General features: G+C 49.8%; 1 protein-coding gene across 1 annotated transcript in view; it reads right to left on the bottom strand.

Annotated features, from left to right (window-relative positions):
- Nucleotides 1-10849: 10849 nt before the first annotated feature.
- LOC109457836 (uncharacterized) overlaps nt 10850-19889 on the bottom strand; it is a 22448-nt gene continuing 13408 nt past the window's right edge. Inside the window, exon 4 of the mRNA XM_088796927.1 lies at nt 10850-11035. Within this exon, the coding sequence (XP_088653053.1) occupies nt 10979-11035 (57 nt within the window). The 3' untranslated portion in view covers nt 10850-10978. The remainder of the gene's footprint in view (nt 11036-19889) is intronic.

Genomic DNA, 19889 nt, shown 5'->3' with positions numbered 1-19889 from the left:
CTATATACCCCAAGTCCAAGCAATAAAGTGGACATTGGATGCAGAGAATTTAGAAACAATAATCACACAGAATAAAGTCCATCTGCCTTATATTCTCACCATGTGCTGGCAGTTGTAAACCACGTCAGTAACAAAATACTCCTCTAGGAAAAAGTGTTTCATCAGTCAAAGTTCTAAACAATTGCTACAATTACTGTTGAATTTTTATAATAAATACAATAAGCTTAAAATGAACACCTTTCCTTGCTTATTCATTAATAAATATTGTATTCTACATGAAAGTTCATAACACACATGCAGAGGGGGGCTACCAACATGGTTTCCTATGAGGTCCCTAACCACCCCTCCAGCTCTGATGCCATTCCTGTCTCCGGTCCCTGAGGCGCATACTCTGTTGAAACACTGGGGTCTGAATAAGCCAGGATAGCAGTGATTGCACAAACAAATAGAACTTGAGTGCCTTCAGTGCTACCACTCTGTGTGACAGCTTGGAGGTTTCATCTGTGTTTAAAATTTAAATTGTTAAATAGTGCAAAATGGGAGGTGTAATATTTTTGTTTGATAAATGCAAACTTTGCTTCATTACGTCGTATATTTGTCTCATTTCAGAATCTTCACGGTGTAATCACGTAGAGGAGGGAAGTGTTAGAGAACGGTGTCCTATGAGAATCAAACGTGCTCCCTGTGCCGCTGCTTGTGCAGCTCTGCAGGGGGGACCTGGCCAGGTCTCCCCCCGGGGGGACCTTGACTCCATGGGGAAGTGGTCAGCTTCCCTGACAGAGGATGGCCCGAGTGGACCTTCCCAGCCCAGCAGTAGCCGCCCACCGCCTCACCCCATCCCAGCTTCAGTCACCTGTGGATGAGGTTCCTAGTGTAGCCTGCAGCCACCCCATGTACCAAGTGGGAGGGGCTAGGGTGGGGGATGGAATGGCTCCAGCTTAGCCCTGAGCAAACTCTGATAAGGAGCAGAGGGAGGCCCCTTAGTGCCCCAACACTAGCCAGGAAGGGCAGCCTAGAACGTGTCTGGAAACCAACAGGTGACCTCCAGGCAGGGTCTGCATCTCCCCTCCTCTCCCCTGTAATGATTGGAGGGGTACAAAACACACCACTGTGTCCTAAGGATTATTTTGAGCTGAAGATATTTGAGAATCAACAAATGCAAAAAGAGGTTTTTTTCTGAACTTCCCCTTATCTGCCTAAAAACAGAGCCTCCCAAAAGAATTCAAATGTCATAAATCCCCTCCCTGGGAGTTTTGCAACCAGAGAAGATTGAATCCCTTCATCTAAGACCAGGATAAGAAGTCACTTAAACAGACATCATCACAAATCTGACATATCTCCCATCTGTTCTCCTAAGGGCCCATTTAACTTTCCCAAGAGTCGTTTGTTTTCCCTTTCCCCCCTTTCTCCCCTTCCCCTTCCGTTATTAAGATGGTATATAATATCTGATAAGGGGTGACTATTCAAAATATATAAAGAACTCATACATCTCAATAGCAAAAAAACCAAAAAATCCAATTTAAAAATGGGCAAAAGAATTAAACAGACATTTTTCCAAAAAAGACGTACAGATGGCCAGCAGACACACAGATAGGTGCTTGGGTATCAGGCATCATCGGGGAAATACAAATCAAAACCACAGGAGATACCACCGCGCCCCAGTTAGAATGGCTATGATCAACAAAACCAGCCAAAACAAGTGTTGACGAGGCTGTGGAGGAAAAGGAACCCTCATGCACTGTTGGTGGGAATGTAAATTGGTGCAGCCGCTATGGAAGGCCGTATGGAGGGTCCTGAAAAAAATTAAAACTAGAACTATTATATGATGCAACAATCCCACTGCAGGGTATATGTCCGAAGGAAATAAAAACAGGATCTCGAAGAAATATCTGCACCACCATGGTCATTGCCGCATTTTCACAGTAACTAAGACATGGGAACAACCTAAGTGTCCATCAATGGATGAATGGATAAAGAAGTGGCACATATACACAATGGAATATTATTCTGCCATGAGAAGAAGGAAATCCTATCAATTGTGACAACATGGAGGGAACTTGAGGGCATTATGCTAAGTGAAATAAGTCAGACAAAGACAAATACTGTAAGATGGCACTTATATGAGCAATCTAAAAAAGCCAAACTCAGGCCAGCCCGGTGGCTCAGGCAATTGGAGCTCTGTGCCCCTAATGCCAAAGGCTGCCAGTTCGATTCCCACAAGGGCCAGTGGGCTCTCAACCACAAGGTTGCCAGTTCGACTCCTCGACTCCCCCAAGGGATGGTGGGCTGTGCCCCCTGCAGCTAGCAACGGCAACTGGACCTGTCGGAGCTGAGCTGCGCCCTCCACAACTAAGACTGAAAGGACAACTTGACTTGGAAAAGTCCTGGAAGCACACACTGTTCCCCAATAAAGTCCTGTTCCCCTTCCCCAATAAAAAATGAGAAAAAAAATCTTTAAAAATAAATAAAAAATAAAAAAATCAAACTCATAGAAACAAAGAGTAGAATGGTGGTTGCCAGGGACTGAGCAGTAGGGGAAATGGGCAGATGGAGGTCAAAGGGCACAAACTTCCCGTTATAGGAGGAATAAGTTCTGGGGATCTAATGTACAGCGTGGTGACTGTAGTTGACAACACTGTATTATATGCTTAAAAGTTGCTAAGAGAGTATATCTTAAGTGTTCTCACCACAAAACAGAAATGATAATTATGTGACATGTTTGAGGTGTTGGCTAGCACTACGACTGTAATCATTTTGCAACATATAAGTGTATCATAAATCAATATATTGCACACCTTACACTTACACGTGTTATATGTCAGTTATATCTCGGTAAAGCTGAAAACAAGTAAGATGGTCTAGAAACACCGAATTCTAACTGCTTCTTTGGGCCATACTTTCTGTGAGCTCTTGCACAGGTATGTGAATAAACTTTGTCTTTTCTCCTGTTAAGCCAGGGGTGTCAAAACTGCGGCCCACAGGCCAACTGCATCCGCAATCCATTTTTTATTGGCCCGCAGCAAATTCCAAAAACATATTTAGTTTACTTAAATAAACCAGGTGAGGCAATACGTACTTCACCTCGAGTGAGTGGCCCGGCTGTTTGTGTATTTTACCACATATGGCCCTTGGTAAAAAATGTTGAAAAAAGTTTTGACACCCCTGTGTTAAGCTGTCTTTTTTCGGTTTAATTCACGGTTCTCTGATCACTGAATGTAAGCAGGTGGAGAAAAAGGAAGCCCATCATAAATCAAGGAGTCTCTGTATATACAATATACATTCCTAGCACAGCGCTCCCGGAGTCCTTTGAATTTCTAGAGCATAGGAGTGTCTTCGTTATTCATGACAAATTCTTTTGACTATACCTGAGTGTATGCTAATGAGGTGACTCAGGTTAGAATCCCTAGATAGTTTCAGGAGGGGGTGCTGGTCACCAGAAAAACCCTGTGATTAGAGGATGGGAATGTTCAGCCCCATCCCCCACCCCCACCCTGACCCCTAAGGAGGGGATTGGGGGACTCGGAGATTGGATTATAACATCCCTTAAACAATGAGTTCAGAGACCTTTCAAGGTGCTGGGAGGGTGGGGCATGGCAGGGCATGGAAGCTCAGCGCTTGCCCTCCCGTGCCTTTACTGTATGCATCACTTCCGTTGAGCTGTTTATTTTTGTCCCTTATAATAAACCAGTAAACGTAAATAAAGTGTTTTCCTTAGTTCTGTGAGTCATTTTAGTAAATTATTGAACCTGGAGAACGGGGTATGGGAAGCCCTGAATTTGTAGTCAGCCCAGCAGAAGTGTGGGTAACCCAGACACCCCATTTGCAACTGGTGTCTGAAGTGGGGGCAGTCTGGTGGAACTGAGCCCTTTAACTTGTAGGATCTGACACTAACTCCAGGTAGATAGTGTCAGAATTGAATTAAATTGAGGGACACGCCCAGTTGGTGTTGGAGAATGGGTTGTCGATGTGGGAAAACTTCACACAGGAACCAATTACAAAAAGAGAGTTTAAGGGGCCAGCCCGGTGGCTCAGGTGGTTGGAGCTCCGTGCTCCTGACTCCAAAGGTTGCCAGTTCGGTTCCTTGAGTCCCGCAAGGGATGGTGGGCTCTGCCCACTGCAACTAAGATTGAGCACGGCACCTTGAGCTGAGCTGCCTCCCGGATGGCTCAGTTGTTGGTTGGAGCGCGGGCTCTCAACCACAAGGTTGCCGGTTCGACTCCCGCAAGGGATGGTGGGCTGTGCTCCCTGCAACTAGCAACGGCAACTGGACCTGGAGCTGAGCTGCGCCCTCCACAGCTGAGACTGAAAGAACAACAACTTGACTTGGGAAAAAAAAAAAAAAGAGAGAGAGTTTAAGAATCTTGCAGAGTATAAGAACCTTGAGCTTTCTCAGCAACATGCACAAAAAAGTTTGAAATAAAGAGCCAATCTCTGGCAGGAGGCTCTGAATATTGCTGTGAAGAACTTCAAACCAGAGCCGAGGCAGAATAACATTGCAGGCCGCACCTCCATAGGAAGAGAGGGCACTTCCTCCAGTAGAGCCATCAGCTACAGCATCACCTACAGCTTAGGCACTGTGGTCCTTTTCCTCCCGCCCCACAGCAATGTGTATGTGTGGTGTCCTATGGAAAGAGACTGTTATCTAAATGGACGGAATAATGCTACATGGGATCTCTTATGTAGAAAGTCCTGTAATAAATATGAATAATTTGGAAATGCTGTCTTACCTTATTCTGGATCCTCTGAAAAACAGCTTGACCCAAGGATTAAGGTGCTAGTACAGTATTTCCTCATTATCTGTGGCTTCACTTTCTGCGGTCCCAGTGACCCTTGGTCAACCAAGATCCCAAAATATTAAATGAAAAAGTCCAGAAATAAACCTAAGTTCTAAATTATGCACGATTCTGAGTAGCATGATGAAATCTCAAGCCCTCCTGCTCTGTCCTCCTGGGTTGTGACCCAGCCCTTGGTCCAGCGTGCGCACACTATATACACAACCTGACTGTTAGTCAGTTAGGAGCTGTCTCTGTTATCAAATCGACTGTCCTGATATTGCAGTGCTGTATTCAAGCCACCCTTATTTACTTCATAATGGCCCCAAAGTGCAAGACTAAAGATGCTGGCAGTTTGGATAGGCCAACAAGAAGCCATAAAGTGCTTCCTTTAAGTCAAAAGGTGAGTACAGAACAATAAGATATTTTGAGAGAGACAGACCACATACCTAGAACTTTTATTACAGTATATTGTCATAATTGTTCAATTTATTATTAGTTATAGTTGTTAATGTCTTTTTGTGCCTAACTTATAAATTGTCCTTTATCACAGGTATGTATGTAGAGGAAAAACAACAGTATATATAGGGTTTGTTACTATCCACGATGGTTTCAGGCACCCTCTTGGAACATAATAATAGGGTAAGTAGACAGTTAAAAATAAGCAGCAGAGGGGGAAATTTAGCCCCGGTTAGAAAGCCCCTTGCTGCAGCTACGACTTGGGTCAAGACCCCTGGCAGCTGCCCAGCAGGACTCCAGGGTTACATACACCTCTAAATCAAAGAGATATGTTGTTAGAAGTCACAGAAGGGGGGGGCACATCCTGACTGTCACCAATACCTTACTAGCCCAATAGGACTCTAAGTGTTCACACACCCCAAAGGGATGTGTAAACACATCCCCGAAAACCATGTGTTTACACATGCCCCTAAATCAAAGGGATATGTTTTCACATGCCCCTAAATCAAAGAAATGCATTGCTAAATCCAGAGGACTAGGCACCTCAAAGGAGGAGAGACATAAGAGAAGGGAGACGGGGAGGCAATTCTACCCACAGAAATAAAGGCCTTTGACCCAGCAATGCCTCTCCTGGGTATCTACCCAAAAAATCTGAAAACATTTATCCATAAAGACACGTGTGCTCCAATGTTCATCGCACCTTTATTTACAGTGGCCAAGACATGGAAACAACCAAAATGTCCTTCCATAGATGATTGGATAAAGAAGTTGTGGTATATATACACAATGGAATACTATTCGGCGGTAAGAAAAGATGAAATATGACCATTTGTGACAACATGGGTGGATCTTGAGATTATAATACTAAGGGAAATAAGTCAGACAGAAAAAGTAGAGAACCATATGATTTCACTGATATGTGGTATATAAGCTGAAAACAACAAAAGAACAAGACAAATAACTGAAAGAACAAAAACTCATAGACACAGACAATAGTTTAGGGGTTACCAGAAGGTCAGGGGGGAGGGGACTCTAGAAGAGGATAAACGGGGTCAAATATACGGTGATGGAAGGAGAACTGAATCTGGGTGGTGAGCACACAATGTGAGATATAGATGATGTAATACAGAATTGTGCACCTGAAATCTATGTAACTTTACTAACAATTGTCACCCCAATAAACTTTAATTTAAAGAAAAAAAAAGAAAACAAAGTCTTCACAGAATGTGAGGCGAGGCCGCTTCCCTCCCTTGGGGCCACCTGCTCCACGTCTCAGAGTGTACTCTCTTTTATTAATAAATTTCTGCTGTTCATGCTGCACAAATTCCATCTCTTGATTGAAGTCTTTACTTCAAGAAGACAAGAGCCAAGGTTTCAACATCATTTCCTGGTAACAATATCACCTTCAGATAAGGGGGGACGACTGTACTTTATTGGGAGATGCTAGCCCAGGGCAGTGAGGATAAAGAAAAGGAAATGCACTGTGTGATGTGTCAGCGTGCTGCTGAGGCTTCCCAAGCCTCAGTGAGCCCAGCAGGCCGTCCAGCAGGTCACTCAGCAGGCGTGTAGCTCTGGCTGGGGGTGTGTGCAGACAGCTGCAAGGAGGAGCTGCACCTTGGGGCAGTCCAAGGAGAGAGAAAGGAGGGAGAATTTATCTTCCCAGGTGCTTCCCATATCCTGTTTCCCACTAGCTGAATTTCACCCTGGGAAACAAACTCACCCATGCTTTGGGATTCATCACCAAGATCCTTGGTGGCTGGATCCATGACTTGTGATGTGGTATTTTATCCAACTCTAAAAGTGGACAGGGGCCAGGTGCTGGGGCTGTGCTGGCCAAGAGCAATAGCAGGGGCTATTCTGGTTGTGTTCCAAAATTACTCTGAAGCCAGTGGAATTAGTGTCACGCATTCACTGCAGATTGATACACAGTTTCTCCATCTGCGAAATGCGGGTCCTGGCCGAGGATTCCCCTTCCCGCTTCCTTCCCCCTCGTGGCCCTCTATTCCAGTTCTGACATGTGTCTTGGGGAGGAAGGCCACAGGGGCCCAGCACAGTTCACTCACACCTCCACCTTCTGCTGCCTGTGGCCACACCCCCACAAGCCATTCTCACATGCAGCTCAGCCAAGGCCCAATAATTGAATTCACATTCCCCAGTACCACCTACTGTGCACCAGGGACTCAGGAGTGAATGAGACCCTATCTGTGCTATTTGATTGCTAATAATAATAACAGTCACCCAATTACCGTCTTTTATTGTAGCACCAGCTTTGTGTCTGACTTATAAACATACATACATACCCTTTGTTTAATCCTGACCACAGCCTTGAAGGTACACATCCCTTTCCCATTTTACAGATGCAGAAACTGAACTTGGATGTGGTCCAGGACTTGCCCAAGATCAGCACAGGAGTAAGAGGGCTGCCTTAGACTCAAAACACTCTTTGCTTTCAATTTCTATGAGGAAGCCAATGAAAGAGTGTGCTAGAGGGACACCCACTGCTCCTTAACCAGGCAGCTTTTCTCAATCAGCTATAAAGTGGTTTGTGGCTGATGCACCCACACACACCTCACGCTAAGGTCCAGGGCACTTCCTGTCTGGGTATTTCCGTGTTTGTGGGAACGCTCGTCCGGAACAGCGAGGCCTCTTTCCCTCATCAGTCAGCTCGAGCAAGGGCTGGGCCTGGGCGCCACAGCAGGTCGTTATTGGACAGAGCTCAGGGGAATTAGAGTGGGGTCCTCTCATCCTTCGCACACACTTTTCAGCCCTCCTCCCGGGTAACACGCCCCCTCCAGCATCTGGCCCAGAGCATCTGGCCACTTCTGAGAACTTAAACCCATCCCAGCGTGGTGTGAGAAGTGCCCCTTCCAAATTCTCTTTATCAAGAAGCAGATGCCTGGAGCACCCTGGTAATTCCCCTCAAGGGGACAAACAAGCATTCTTGATAAGTGGAAATATTTCTTTAAGCCAAGAAGCAACTGTTCTAAATTTGCTAAAACTGGGTCAATCTTGGGCTTCAACCCCGAGGATAAACATCAGTATGGAGAAGACATTTACAGCTGTGGGTGCTCTATAGACCAAAGCACACAATGGGGATTGTATGGTGGGCAGGGAATTGGGGGTTTCAAGATGTTATCTTTCACTTGTTTAGAGGCAAAAGACACATTTTTAGACAGCATTTTCAAAAAGAGAAAAGTGGTGTAGCCGGTGAGCTCAGTTGGTTAGAGCATGATGTTGACAACACCAAGGGTGCTGGTTCAATCCCCGCATGGGCCACTGTGAGCTGCGCCCTCCTTAAAAGAGAGAGAGAGAGAGAGAGAGAGAGAGAGAGAGAGAGAGAGAGAGAGAAAAGTGGCACCGTGCAAATATATACTGAAGACCATACCGATGATGGATGATAAGTGTCCCATATAAGGCTGTCCTTTGTGGTCTGTTTGACAAGTTTTTGCCAAGCTGCAATGCAGTGAATGCTTCCCCTAGAGTGGAGGAGAATTCCCCTGCGGAGGGGGTGTGAGTCTCTGGGCTTTCCTGCCCCCAGGACCCCCAGGCATCTCTGATGTCAGGACTGAATTTCCTCAGGAGGCTGTGGGGGGCCATTCTTCTCTGGCTTGGATGACACATACAGTCAGGGCCACTTCCTGGGTCTGAGACCAGAGCAGCCCACAGGGCCCTAACCTCAGAGGGGCCCCAAGCCTGGCTGAAAGCACTGTAATGAAGCAGAAGTTTGCCTCTGGATTTCAGTCTTGGCAGTGAGGTCCAGTGCAGCCTGTGCTGGAGGCTCGGAGCCTCCTGCTCCCGGCGTGGTCCTGCCGCCTGCCGCCTCTCTGCCTCCCTGGAACAAGTTCTTGGCTGCCAGCTGGCCTCCTCCTCTTTCCGACCCCAACCAATGGCCACCTTTCCCTTGACAGGCAGGAATATGGTGCTGTCAGTGGGCCCCCGTGACAGGGTAAGCGTCCCTCCCCTCTCATCCGGGTGCAGAGCATATCCTGGCTTGTGGGTAGGGTCTGCCTGCCTCTGGGAATGGAAGCTGCCCAACTCGGCTTCCTGGGGCATCTCTCTGGTGGCCGGCAGGAGGGGCCACCTGGTAGTCAGTGGACCCCAGATGTGCATGCCGAGTCTTGCGGCTTGCCCACCCACGCCCCCACCTGTCAAGGTTTGCACTTGCCCTGTGTGTAGGCTTCAGCTAGGAGGAGTGCGACATTAAATAAATAAAAAGAACATTATGATGGCTTGAGGGAGAAATCGCAGAAAAAAGGAAAAACTGGTTTTTGAACAAGGGACCCTGAAATTTCATTTTGCATGGGGCCTGGCAAATTCTGTAGCCAATCGTGTCTACTGTATTGTGCTGGAGCTAGCTCAGCGGCTCCCGATTCGGCACTCAGCACATCACGTTAGAAGCCTGAAAGGGCCATGGTGATAATATTAAGAACACGGAAATCAGACAAATACTGCCAAACAGGACTTTTTTTTTTAGAGCTGGTTGTTAAACATTTACCAGCACACTATTGTACAGAGCACTCAATAATGCTGGAAGCTTCTTACTCTTGTTATTTTTATTGGTTAAACTAGGCAGGCCCAAACTTCTAGGGGAATAGTATAGAGCCCTGGAAGGAATGCTAGGGAAGAAAACAGTTGCTAAGTTCCAGAAACTGACCCAAACCATGTCAGCACCATTTCAGGGATGAGGAAACTAGCTCAGAGAGGTAATAGGACTCACCCAAGACCACACAGCAAGACAGCTGCTGAGCTCACATTGAGACCGAAGGTCCTAGCTCTTAGGGGAGGCCCCTAGGAGCCACGTGTCCCTTGGCCCTGCACAATGCCTAGCCCTGGGTCCCGAACTTCAGGAACACACTGGGATGAGGGCATCCTGGAGGAGTAGACAGGACACGAGCTGGGAGAAGGACCCAGAAGTTCTGACCCTGCACTTCTGTCCTCTTCCAGGATCTTTACAGCTTAAGGAAGAAGACTGGAAGAATGGGCAGCAGGACAGAACATCCCAGCAGCCCCTGACTAAATCAGAGGCACAAATATTGCTTAGCCCAGCGGCATCCCAGACCTGCTGCCAGGGTTGGGGAGGGCAAGTGCCTGGGGCCTCTCCCTCTGGGGCCAGGGAATCCAGGGGAGAGAGACGCCCCTCAGAAAGGTCTTCTCTGACACCATTCTCTTTGTCACATTTGTATATGAGCCCCTCACACAGTCAGGTATGAAGCACCTTCTTAGCTGAGAGCAAAACAGGGAGCTGACTCCATTTTAGAGAGGAGGAAACTGAGGCCCACAGAGGAAAGAGAATATGCCCACGGGCTTGGAAATGGAGAGCCTGAATGGAGACAGGACCAACAATGTCTCATCTGCCCCTGATCTGCCACCTGTACTCAAGAACTTCCCTTGATCCTCCTGGCCTAGATGAGTTGCTAGTCCCCACCTGACCCCCCAGGCCCTCTTCTCTGGCCAGACCTCCCATATGCTTGTTCTTATAGCTCCCCCAGGCTTTTCTCTCCCCAGGGGAACCTCCCCTCTTTTCTTACCTTCCAGCTTAGGGAGCCCTTCCCACACCACACCCTCTCCAAATCTATACCGTCCTGCCTTAGCTTGTGTCAAAGTAGCAGACACACACGTTTTTGTCTTTCCACGTCAGACTTTATTAGAATAAAGCCATGGATCTAGTCCTGCTGACTCAGTTTCCCACGGGCATCAACCAAGGCTCCGGCCAGAGGACGGCCTCCAATAGTCCAGGCAGGGCGGTTTCACACAAGAGGGTCACACAGATTTGCACGCCGTAGGGTTAGGCAAGGCGAACAGTCCTGCAAAAGAAGGATGAGTGAGTCTGGTGTTTAGCGAGAGTCCCTTCGGCGATAGGGCGTGTAGCATCGGGCATCCAGACTGGCGGCTGAGATAGTCAGGAGACGAGGCTTCAAGCGCTCCGTCTGGGACGAGCACAGGGGCTGTCAGCTGTCAGTTGTGGCCTGAGCGATGAGCCCTCAGAGAGCTCTCCGTTTATGCTCAAGCCTGGGTGCGGTGCCCCCATCTGAGGTCCGATAGAGCTGTCCAGATGGTCACGCTCCACCCTGCGTCTGGAGTTACCTGGTCAGGGCGCTCACTAGTATGCCTTTCACGGGACTGACATAACTCTCAGAATCATAATTAATGCTCCATACACCTGGCTCAGACCTGGCCCCCAAATGCTCCTGCTCACAGGGCTCTCACCCCGTCAGGAGTGGGGGCATGAGGACTTAACTCTCCCCCATCAGGAGCAAACTCCATGCCAACAAATCAGGGAGGGACCCTGGGAAATGCTGCAGGGTTTTTTCCCCCCCGAGGCAGACTTCTGGAGGGCCCAGAGGAGTGCTTCCCACAAGGCTTTCAATCAGAGACTGTCATGGCAACGTGCTCCCTGTCCTACAGATGAGGAAACTGAGACTAGAGAGATGCGGGGACTTGCTACCACCGCAGTGGAGACGCTGTGTTCAAATACGAGTCGCCTGAGCACAGCAAGCTCCAGGTTTTTACTTGGTTTGAATGTTATTTTGAGTTGCTTTGGGGACTCAGGCCCATTCAGGGTCACCCCTTGGCACCACCTCTGCTCCGGGTCTTAGAACGTCTAAGGCTGAAACACGACCATACCCCGCGGGAGCCAAGCAGCCCTCGGACCTCTGTTCCAAGGCTCTGGACCCTCGGATCCCCGGGAGGACCGGGTAATGCGCCCAGAGCCAGAGATGGGAGGCTACGCGGGCACGGCGGCTGGAGCTCCATCCGGTCACCTCCCGCTTCTGTAAACAGGCGGCGGACGCCCTGGGGGCTTCTCCTGCAAGCCGGGTGCCTGGTTACATCAGGCGTCCCAGGAGCTTCCCGCCCCAGCGGCCAGGTCGCCGAAATCCACGCTAGCCGCGGTGGCCTGGAAGCAGAGGGCTGCCGAGGCGCCTCCCTCCGCGGGCCGCCAGGGCAGGAAGGCCTCAAGTTTTCTCCCGAAGCTCCTGGGACTTGGTTGAAAACCCGTTCAGCTCGAGGGTGGGGGCTCTGCCGTGGCCGCGCAGGAAATGCGCCTCAGTTTGTGAAACCCGGGCGCTGCGTTAGGTTTGCGTGCCTCCCAGCTGGGGGAGGAGAGATGTGATCTGAGCCCGGGGCACCCGCTGCCCGAATACCAGCTGGGAGTCGGAGCTGGGCTCTCTAGCTGCGTAGCGGGTATCCGCAAAGCCTGTTACCCAGAACGTGGGCTCTCACCTCCGCGGGTCTCAGAGACCACTCAGTGGCGCAGAGGAAGGTTGACTCAGCAGTGTGCTGGCATCACCTTCTCCCCACTTGCTCTTGGGACATCGACTCTCTGAGTAAAATGAAACAGTTTCTGCCTGCCATCTCCACAGTGGGTTTGTGCCAGCGCTTGGAGAAAGTTTTGGGCTTCATAGTAGGGAGGGAGATTTCTGCCCAAGATGACAGTTTCCACCTCCCAGCTTGCTCAGAAGAGGCAGTGGGCAACACACACTTGGGAGATCCTTAAGCAGAGCAGGGGCCAGAGCTGGTCTGAGAGGCAGCAGAAGGACGCTTCCTGGGACCTCCAGGACTCTCCAGTCCTGGGACTCCAGGATTTGGTGATTCTCCACATGTGCGGCCCAATAAGGTAACCACTAGCCACGTGTGGCTGTTGGGCACTTGAAATGTGGTGTGGGGACCCCCTCGGAATCTCAGAGTTAGCATGAAGATTATTTTAAGCTGAAGACATCTGAGTTCAAAAGATGCAGAAGAAAGCCTCCTGGGAGCTTCCCTTACTTGACCAAAAGCAGCAACTTTTGGGAAATGAGGCTGCCATGAATCCCCTCTCCAATTTTACTGCCCTGAAGGAGATGAGACTATTCATACCTTATAGACAAATATTATCACAAATCTTATCTTCCATCTCTTCTAAAAAGCTACTTGTCTTCCTAAAGAAATCTATTTGTTTCTCCCCACTCCCTTTTCCTAACTTTAATCATTTAACAAGCCAGCTGCTTCGCTTGTTGGTTCCTATATGTGTAGAAAAACACTTTTTCCCCTCTGTTAATCTGTTTTTTTGTCAGTTCAATTCACAGGCCCCAGTAACTGAACCTAAAAGGAAAAGCTTTTTTCCTCCCCTTCAGTGGTTAGTCCTCATTGATATGTGTCGTGTGGGGGACCCTGCTAGCTCCACCATGTGTCGTGCTAGGCGACCTGCAGGGTCTCTGCTCCCGCTCCCCACATAAGAACAAGAACGAAGGATATGGTGAAGCCAAAAAGGAACACCCACGGAGCCATAGATAGGGGAGTCATACCACTAGTCTCACTGGAGGCTGGGTTGGAGACACAGGCAGCAGGAGCCATACTATCTGCAACCCGCTGTCCACTTCTCTGCCAGTCAACCAACCCCACTTGCTAACCACAATCCGCTCTTGCCAGCTCAGCCACCATCTTCTTGCTAGCCCCCATTTTCTGTTAGCATAGCCACTGCAGTTATATTAGTGGCCAATGGCTCACTGGTTACAGCTGATAGCCAACTAGCCACAGCTGATGGCCATCCAATCACAGTTGATGGCCATTTACTACCTGAGCCAGCACCTTTCCACGTGAGGCCGAGAGCCTGGAAACTGCACTCCTGGCTCTGTCCCCATGATATGTATTAGAAGTGTACAATCACACAGATTTAGCATGAAATGAAAGATATTAATAATTTCATATATTGATTGCATGTGAAATATTTTTGATAAATTGGGTTAAATAAAATATATTATTAAAATCAATTTCACCTGTTTCTTTTTACTTTTTTGTGTCTACTAGAAAATTTTTTAAAAACTATGTAGCTGGTATATCTCTATTGGATAGAACTACTAAATGTCAGATGACCTTGTTGTATCTTTGTTTGGTTTTAGCAAGCAACAGCAACACAGCTTTATTAACTGAATGCTCTGTGCCAGGGCCTGACCAGCTTGGGAAGTCGGGGGTGGAGGAGGAGGCACCGTGCCAGCTCCTGGGAAACTGCCAAGGCCCTCTTGGCTCCCAGATGAACCTGGCTGGGTCCTCCTGCAGTCCTGCCTCCCCTCCTCCACAGGACACTCAGGCTGGCAGAAGGCTGGGCAGAGGGTTCTGGAGACTGCCAATGCTCTGGGAACTCAAGGAAGGAGCTCCATGAAGGCCAAGGGTTCAGAAGACAGTGTGGCCTGCGGCCAGGAACTAGGGCTAGCCCTTGAGAGCTGTTCTCATGGCCGGGACCACAGACGAGCTTTAGCTGCCCAGTCCCAGGCCTCACTGCCCAGCACCTCCTGGCCACCTCTGGGTAGCAGCAGGGCCCACTACTAGCCCTGCCAGCACCTTCTGTTTGATGGAACAGGCACCCCAGCTTGCTCATCCCCTCTGTCACCTCCCCTTCCCAAGCTCTGCTTGATTAAAAGATGTTCCTGATAATCAGTCAGGGATACAGGCTGGACTCTGGGAGAGAAAGATATCCCAGACTCAAAACCAAAACAAGAAACGTCTGCAGCTGGTATTTCTGATTAACAGCCCACACCTGGCGATCCGGAAGGACGGTCTTGGTTGGTATAACCCAGGTTTAACCCACACAGCTGATACGAATGTGACAGCTTTACAGCCCTGTAAAGCTAACCAGACCTGTACATAGTTAAACAACCTTATCTAACATTCCTGTTTCTTCTCCTATATAAACTTTGCTCATAACATCTAACGCTCTTATCATGCTTATTGTGTGCCAGACACTGTGCTAGTAGCTTATATCTATTAATTCATTTAACTTGAATTCAATTCCATTTCAGGCACAACAGCAACCCTATGAGGTAAGTACTATTGTTATCCATTGTTCACGGGTGAGGAAATGGAGGCACACAGAGGTTAAGTAAACTTGTTCAAGGTCACACAACTTGAAAGGGGCAAAACTCAGATAGAAACCAGGTAGTCTGGCTTTAGTGTTTGTGCTCCAAATTACTTTATTACTTAACTTCTCCCAGGATTCTGGAGGAAGCTATTGTGTTTTGATTTCCTTGAGTGGTTCCTTTGCTAACCAGTTTATGGCAAACCTGTGACATGTGCTCACAATCTAAAATGTGTCTGAGATTGGCTTTGACAGATTAAAAATGATGAGGTGGGAACATGCCCAAACTAATGGAAAAGAAGAAAAAGAAAAAATCCCAGATGAATGAATCTTTCTATCATTCTTTGTCCATTTCTCTATGTGGGTGGGCAAGGGGTCACCAAGAGTGGGTGCAGCTTGTTAAAAGATACACTGCAGCTGAAGGTGGTTGTGGCCTGGGTTGATAGGTGCCCCTAGCGTAGCGAGCTGCCTGGGTGGGCTCAGAAGTGTGGAGACGCATCTGGTTTGCAGGGGTGGGGGTGGAGGGCTAATTGCTACAAATGAGAATGGGAGAATAGGCATTTTAGGCAGGGGTGGGGAGTGGAACCCAAGAAGATGTCAGAGACCTGTGACCTGAGTGGGGTGTGGCAGGACAGGAAACAGCTGATAGGATTTAAAACAAGATAGCCAGCGTTTAATTGTTTTGTGCTGAGCTGAGATGTTGTTCCTCTCCTCCATCCTGACCTTAGGCCAAAGCCTAACACCAACACTGCTTTGTGCCAGTCAGCTGAGGGGCTAAAGGGCTGGTGGTTGGGGAGTTGTGGGGGGCAGTTCCAGCTTGGAAAGGAGTGGGCCTGGAGGCCATGGGCATAGGGTGAGCTGCTGCGCGGGAAGTCTGCCTGGAGAAACATAAGCCACTCAGCCATTCTCAGATTTACGGGGTGGGGGTGGGGGTCACTGGTTTCCTGCCAGTTGAAGGTTGGATAATGCACAAGGGCGTGCAGCCAAAATGGCGTCTAGTTCCTGAAATCTAGCACATGCTCCACACGCAAATCTAGCACATGGTCCTGGCACAGACTGTATGCGCCCAGAGTGGTGCCTTTTCTCAGTCCATGGGGGCTGGCAGCAGCCCTGCATGAAGCCTCTGCTGCGAGCTAAGGACATGAGGCCCTTTGGGAAGGAGCCACAGCATGGGGTCTGGGCTGCTGTTCTACATCCTCCTGAGTCAGAGAAAGCCCCACCAGGCCTCATTCTGACTGCTGACGCAGCCTCCCACCTCTGCAAGTGTATTCAGCATGGGGGACCTCAACAGCACAGAGATGGGGCCCACGATGGGGGGTCCCGAGTGACACAATGTGAGCAACAGAGCATCTGAGTTTGCTAACTAGAGTTTTTAAAAAAGGAAGTTAGCGCGGACTCAAGGGTTTGTTCACTTATTTATCCATTCATTCCTTTTGTTTATATTGACATGTACACCAGATATATTGGTTTTCTAATTTAGTTTCACAACATACTGTCGATGTAAGAACAGCCAAACCTGTAGAGAATTTTTTATAAAAGTTGATTTGAGCCAAGCTGATGACATGCTATGAAGCAACTTCTCAAATGTTCTGGCAAATGACAGTTTTGCAGCTTCTTTTATAAGTTTGGAATTAAGGAGGAACCACAAGGAAGACTACCTGAAAGTAAAGGGAAAGGAAGCAAGGCAGGAATCTCTCTGATGGGACTATAGGAGAGTTAACAGATTATGTGCTTCCCTGAGGGTGGTTAGGCTCCAAAGGGTCTGAGAAAGAGGTTTACTCTGGCATTTCAAAGGTGCATTAACCTAGATGCACAAGAACAAGGGAAGGGCTGGCTTAAGTCACAGATAAACCTTTCATAGGCCTGGGGGTTGACTATCCACCATGACCTGCTCAGTTAGGAATTTATGATCAGATCACCCTGTAAGGTTATTTTCTGTCACTGAATTTGTTGAATTTATTACAGAGCACCTTTTTCATTTACAATATCTTTAGGTATTTTTACTCCCAAATTACGGGATGAGGAAACTGAGGCAAGAGGTAGCTGGGACTGAAACCCCTGTCTGGATTGTTCTGGTCTTCCAGCTTGGTAGGGGTGGGGCAGGAGCAGCCTGGGCTCAGACCTTGAAGTGGAGGAGAGGATGAAGGGGGCTGGGTGCACTTCTGGGCCTTAGAGCCACACAGGAGTCACACACCCTATGGGGCAGAAGAGGGGATTGTGAGAGAGAAGGCAGGTGAGAAATAGGGAGGGACGGGATAAGGTGCCCTCAGGGCCTTGCAGAAGCAGGTAGAGGCTAGATGGGGTGGGAGGTGCCCTGGCAGAAAGTGACAGGACTACCTGGAGGGAGAGGTGGTAACCCCATGCCTCCTTTTCCTCTGCGCTGAGGAGGCAGAAGGGAGTCCAGCTGGGAGAGCTGGGCATTCACCCATCCCTAGAGGCTGTCCCGGGCAGTTGTCCGAAGTGGGGGGCCAGCCCTGTCCCTGGCAGGTGGGAGTGAGTGAGCAAGTGAGCAATGTGCCACTTGCTTTTCCTTTGAGGTCTCCTTCCCCCCTCCATAATAAGAAAGGCATAACAGCCCCATTTTAGAGATGAGACAATGGGTCAGCCATGTGCGGTGACTTGCCTGAAGTCACCAAGTTAAGCTGGGTGCAGCCAGGACACAAACGTGCTTTTGCTAGTCTGGTAGAGGAACTTGGTGTAAACCCCAAAGCAGGGCAGGCCTCACTTCCAAGCCGAGATCCACCTCTTGGGTTCACCAGCATTCCCTACCACCTCCAACAGCCCCATAGCCGGCTGGGTAGTGGGCACAATCTCCTCAGCTGCCCCAAAATTCTTTCATTAAACATTTTGCCCTCAAGGGCTTCAAGCTGCCCCTTCTGGGAACAAGCAGGGACCGTGGCTCCTGGAGGGTGAGGTGGTCAGCACACAGCACCCGAGGTGTGGGCCACAGGAAGTCCCTCTGGACCTCTGGAGGGTGCCACTCAGTGGATCATCGGGCGAAGCGGACCGTGCCAGGGCAAAGGCAGCCCCTCTGACTGCCCACTAGTGACAAGGAGGCATGGAGTTCAGTCCCTTCTCCTTAAATGAACAAACCCACCTCAAGGTCATTTGTTCCTAATACTAGGATTGTCCTGGTACGCTTCCTGGCTGCTGCCTCCGAATCAGGATCCTGGTAGGAATAGGGAAAGAACAGGGACTAGGCGGTGGGCTGGGCTGGGGGAGCTGAGGGAGGGCAGGGAGCCAGAGGCTTGAAAGCAGGGGATGTTATTGGAAGGACTGGCCTGCCCCTCTCCCGCCACATTGAGCCTTTGGACGAAAGAGAGACTGGGGAGGGGGTTTTGGCTTTTGGCATCCCCGCCTTGACTCACAGAACTTCCAGAGCAAGGAAAGCAGCCTCCAACCCCACACTTTCTTGGGTCCCAAGACTTTCTGAGGAAGGAGGAACACAGGCCCCGCTGAGTACTTACTGCCTCCCAGGCCCGTTCAAGTGTGTGGGAACACTGGGCACTGGACCCTCACCATGAACTTGGGTCGGGGTCATCATCCCTCACACAAGGACCCTGGAGCTCGGAGAGGTAAAGGGCCTTGCCCGAGGTCCCTCAGCTAAGAGTGGCAAGTCGGGTTTTGGGCCTGGCTTAAGTGGTTGGTGCCATTTTTTTTCACCAGACCATCCCTAAGAAGGCAATGCTCATCTCAGGGAAGGAGGCAGTACTGGGGTTTCAGTGCCAGGAGGGCGAAGCAGCAGTGGGACTTTCTGGCCTGAACTGGAGACTCACCCGGGAAGCAGGCCCTGCCCCAGCCAAGCCTCTCCCCAGCTGCAGGCTATTTGCCTCTCCTGCAGCTGGGGCTTGAGTCTCATGACTGACCACAGCCCCACGCTGCCTCAGTCTGTGGGCCTCAGCTGGGGGCAGGCTGACTTCCTGCCTGTCTGAATATTCTGTGCTGCGGTTCACACTGGTTACCCAGGCTCGATGTGCTCTCCCTCTCCCCAAGCCTGAGCAGACTTTGGAAGCCCTGTCCAGCCCCCATCAAGACCTCTTTCCCTGAGCCAGTGCAGCTCTGAGTCGGGTGGGGGTAGAGGGTGGGCAAAAGGTGGTTTCCCTTGATTCTCACCTCCTGCCCCATGACCTGGGCGCCACTGCCACCTGCCTCCCACCCCATGGCACTATTGCTCACCCCACACCTCACCTATTATCCTCTCTGGAGCCTAGGGGCTGTTCCTATTACTGTCCTGATGTTAAAGGTGGGGAAACTGAGCTTAGTCAGGGGACCTGTCAGCCTGCCCGACCCCAGAGCCACTGCTCTGTGCTTTGGCCCCACACACTCTCAGACAGCACCTTGTGTCTCCTCTGTGTCCTTTTCTATGTCCACCAGCCATAGGCCACCCGTATGCCGACTCCACCTCAGCTTCCTGATCTGACCCCAACTGGCTTTGCCTCCTTCTCCTAGGAGACCTTGGGGACTTGGCTGTCCTCCTACCCCTCCCCCTGCCCTGCCCATCTCCCTCAGCTCCCAGCCAGCCAGGGGTCCCCAAATAAGCAGAGCTGCTGAGGAGGTGTGTGTGGGAGCTGAGGGATTGCTGCAGGAAGCCCTGTCCTGAGTGGGGCTCCTCAGGTGGCACCATTGCCCTATGCTGGGAAACCCATGTCAGTGAATGGGGTGGGGGTGGGGGGGCAAGCTGTGGGTGTGGGGAGGCCACAGGGGCCTTGCAGTCTCACCCCTGGGCTTGCCTGGCCTTGCCCCAGCCCTAGGCCCTGATGTCATGGAGATCTCCTGGAACCCCTTCCCAGAGGAGCTGTGCAAAGGCAGACAGGCCTGATGAGGTGCTA

The sequence above is a fragment of the Rhinolophus sinicus genome, chromosome 3 (assembly GCF_057876585.1).
Source record: "Rhinolophus sinicus isolate RSI-liver-muscle chromosome 3, RSI-T2T, whole genome shotgun sequence".
In the NCBI taxonomy this organism is placed as follows: Eukaryota; Metazoa; Chordata; class Mammalia; order Chiroptera; family Rhinolophidae; genus Rhinolophus; species Rhinolophus sinicus.
This window is presented reverse-complemented; position numbering and strand designations above follow the sequence as displayed.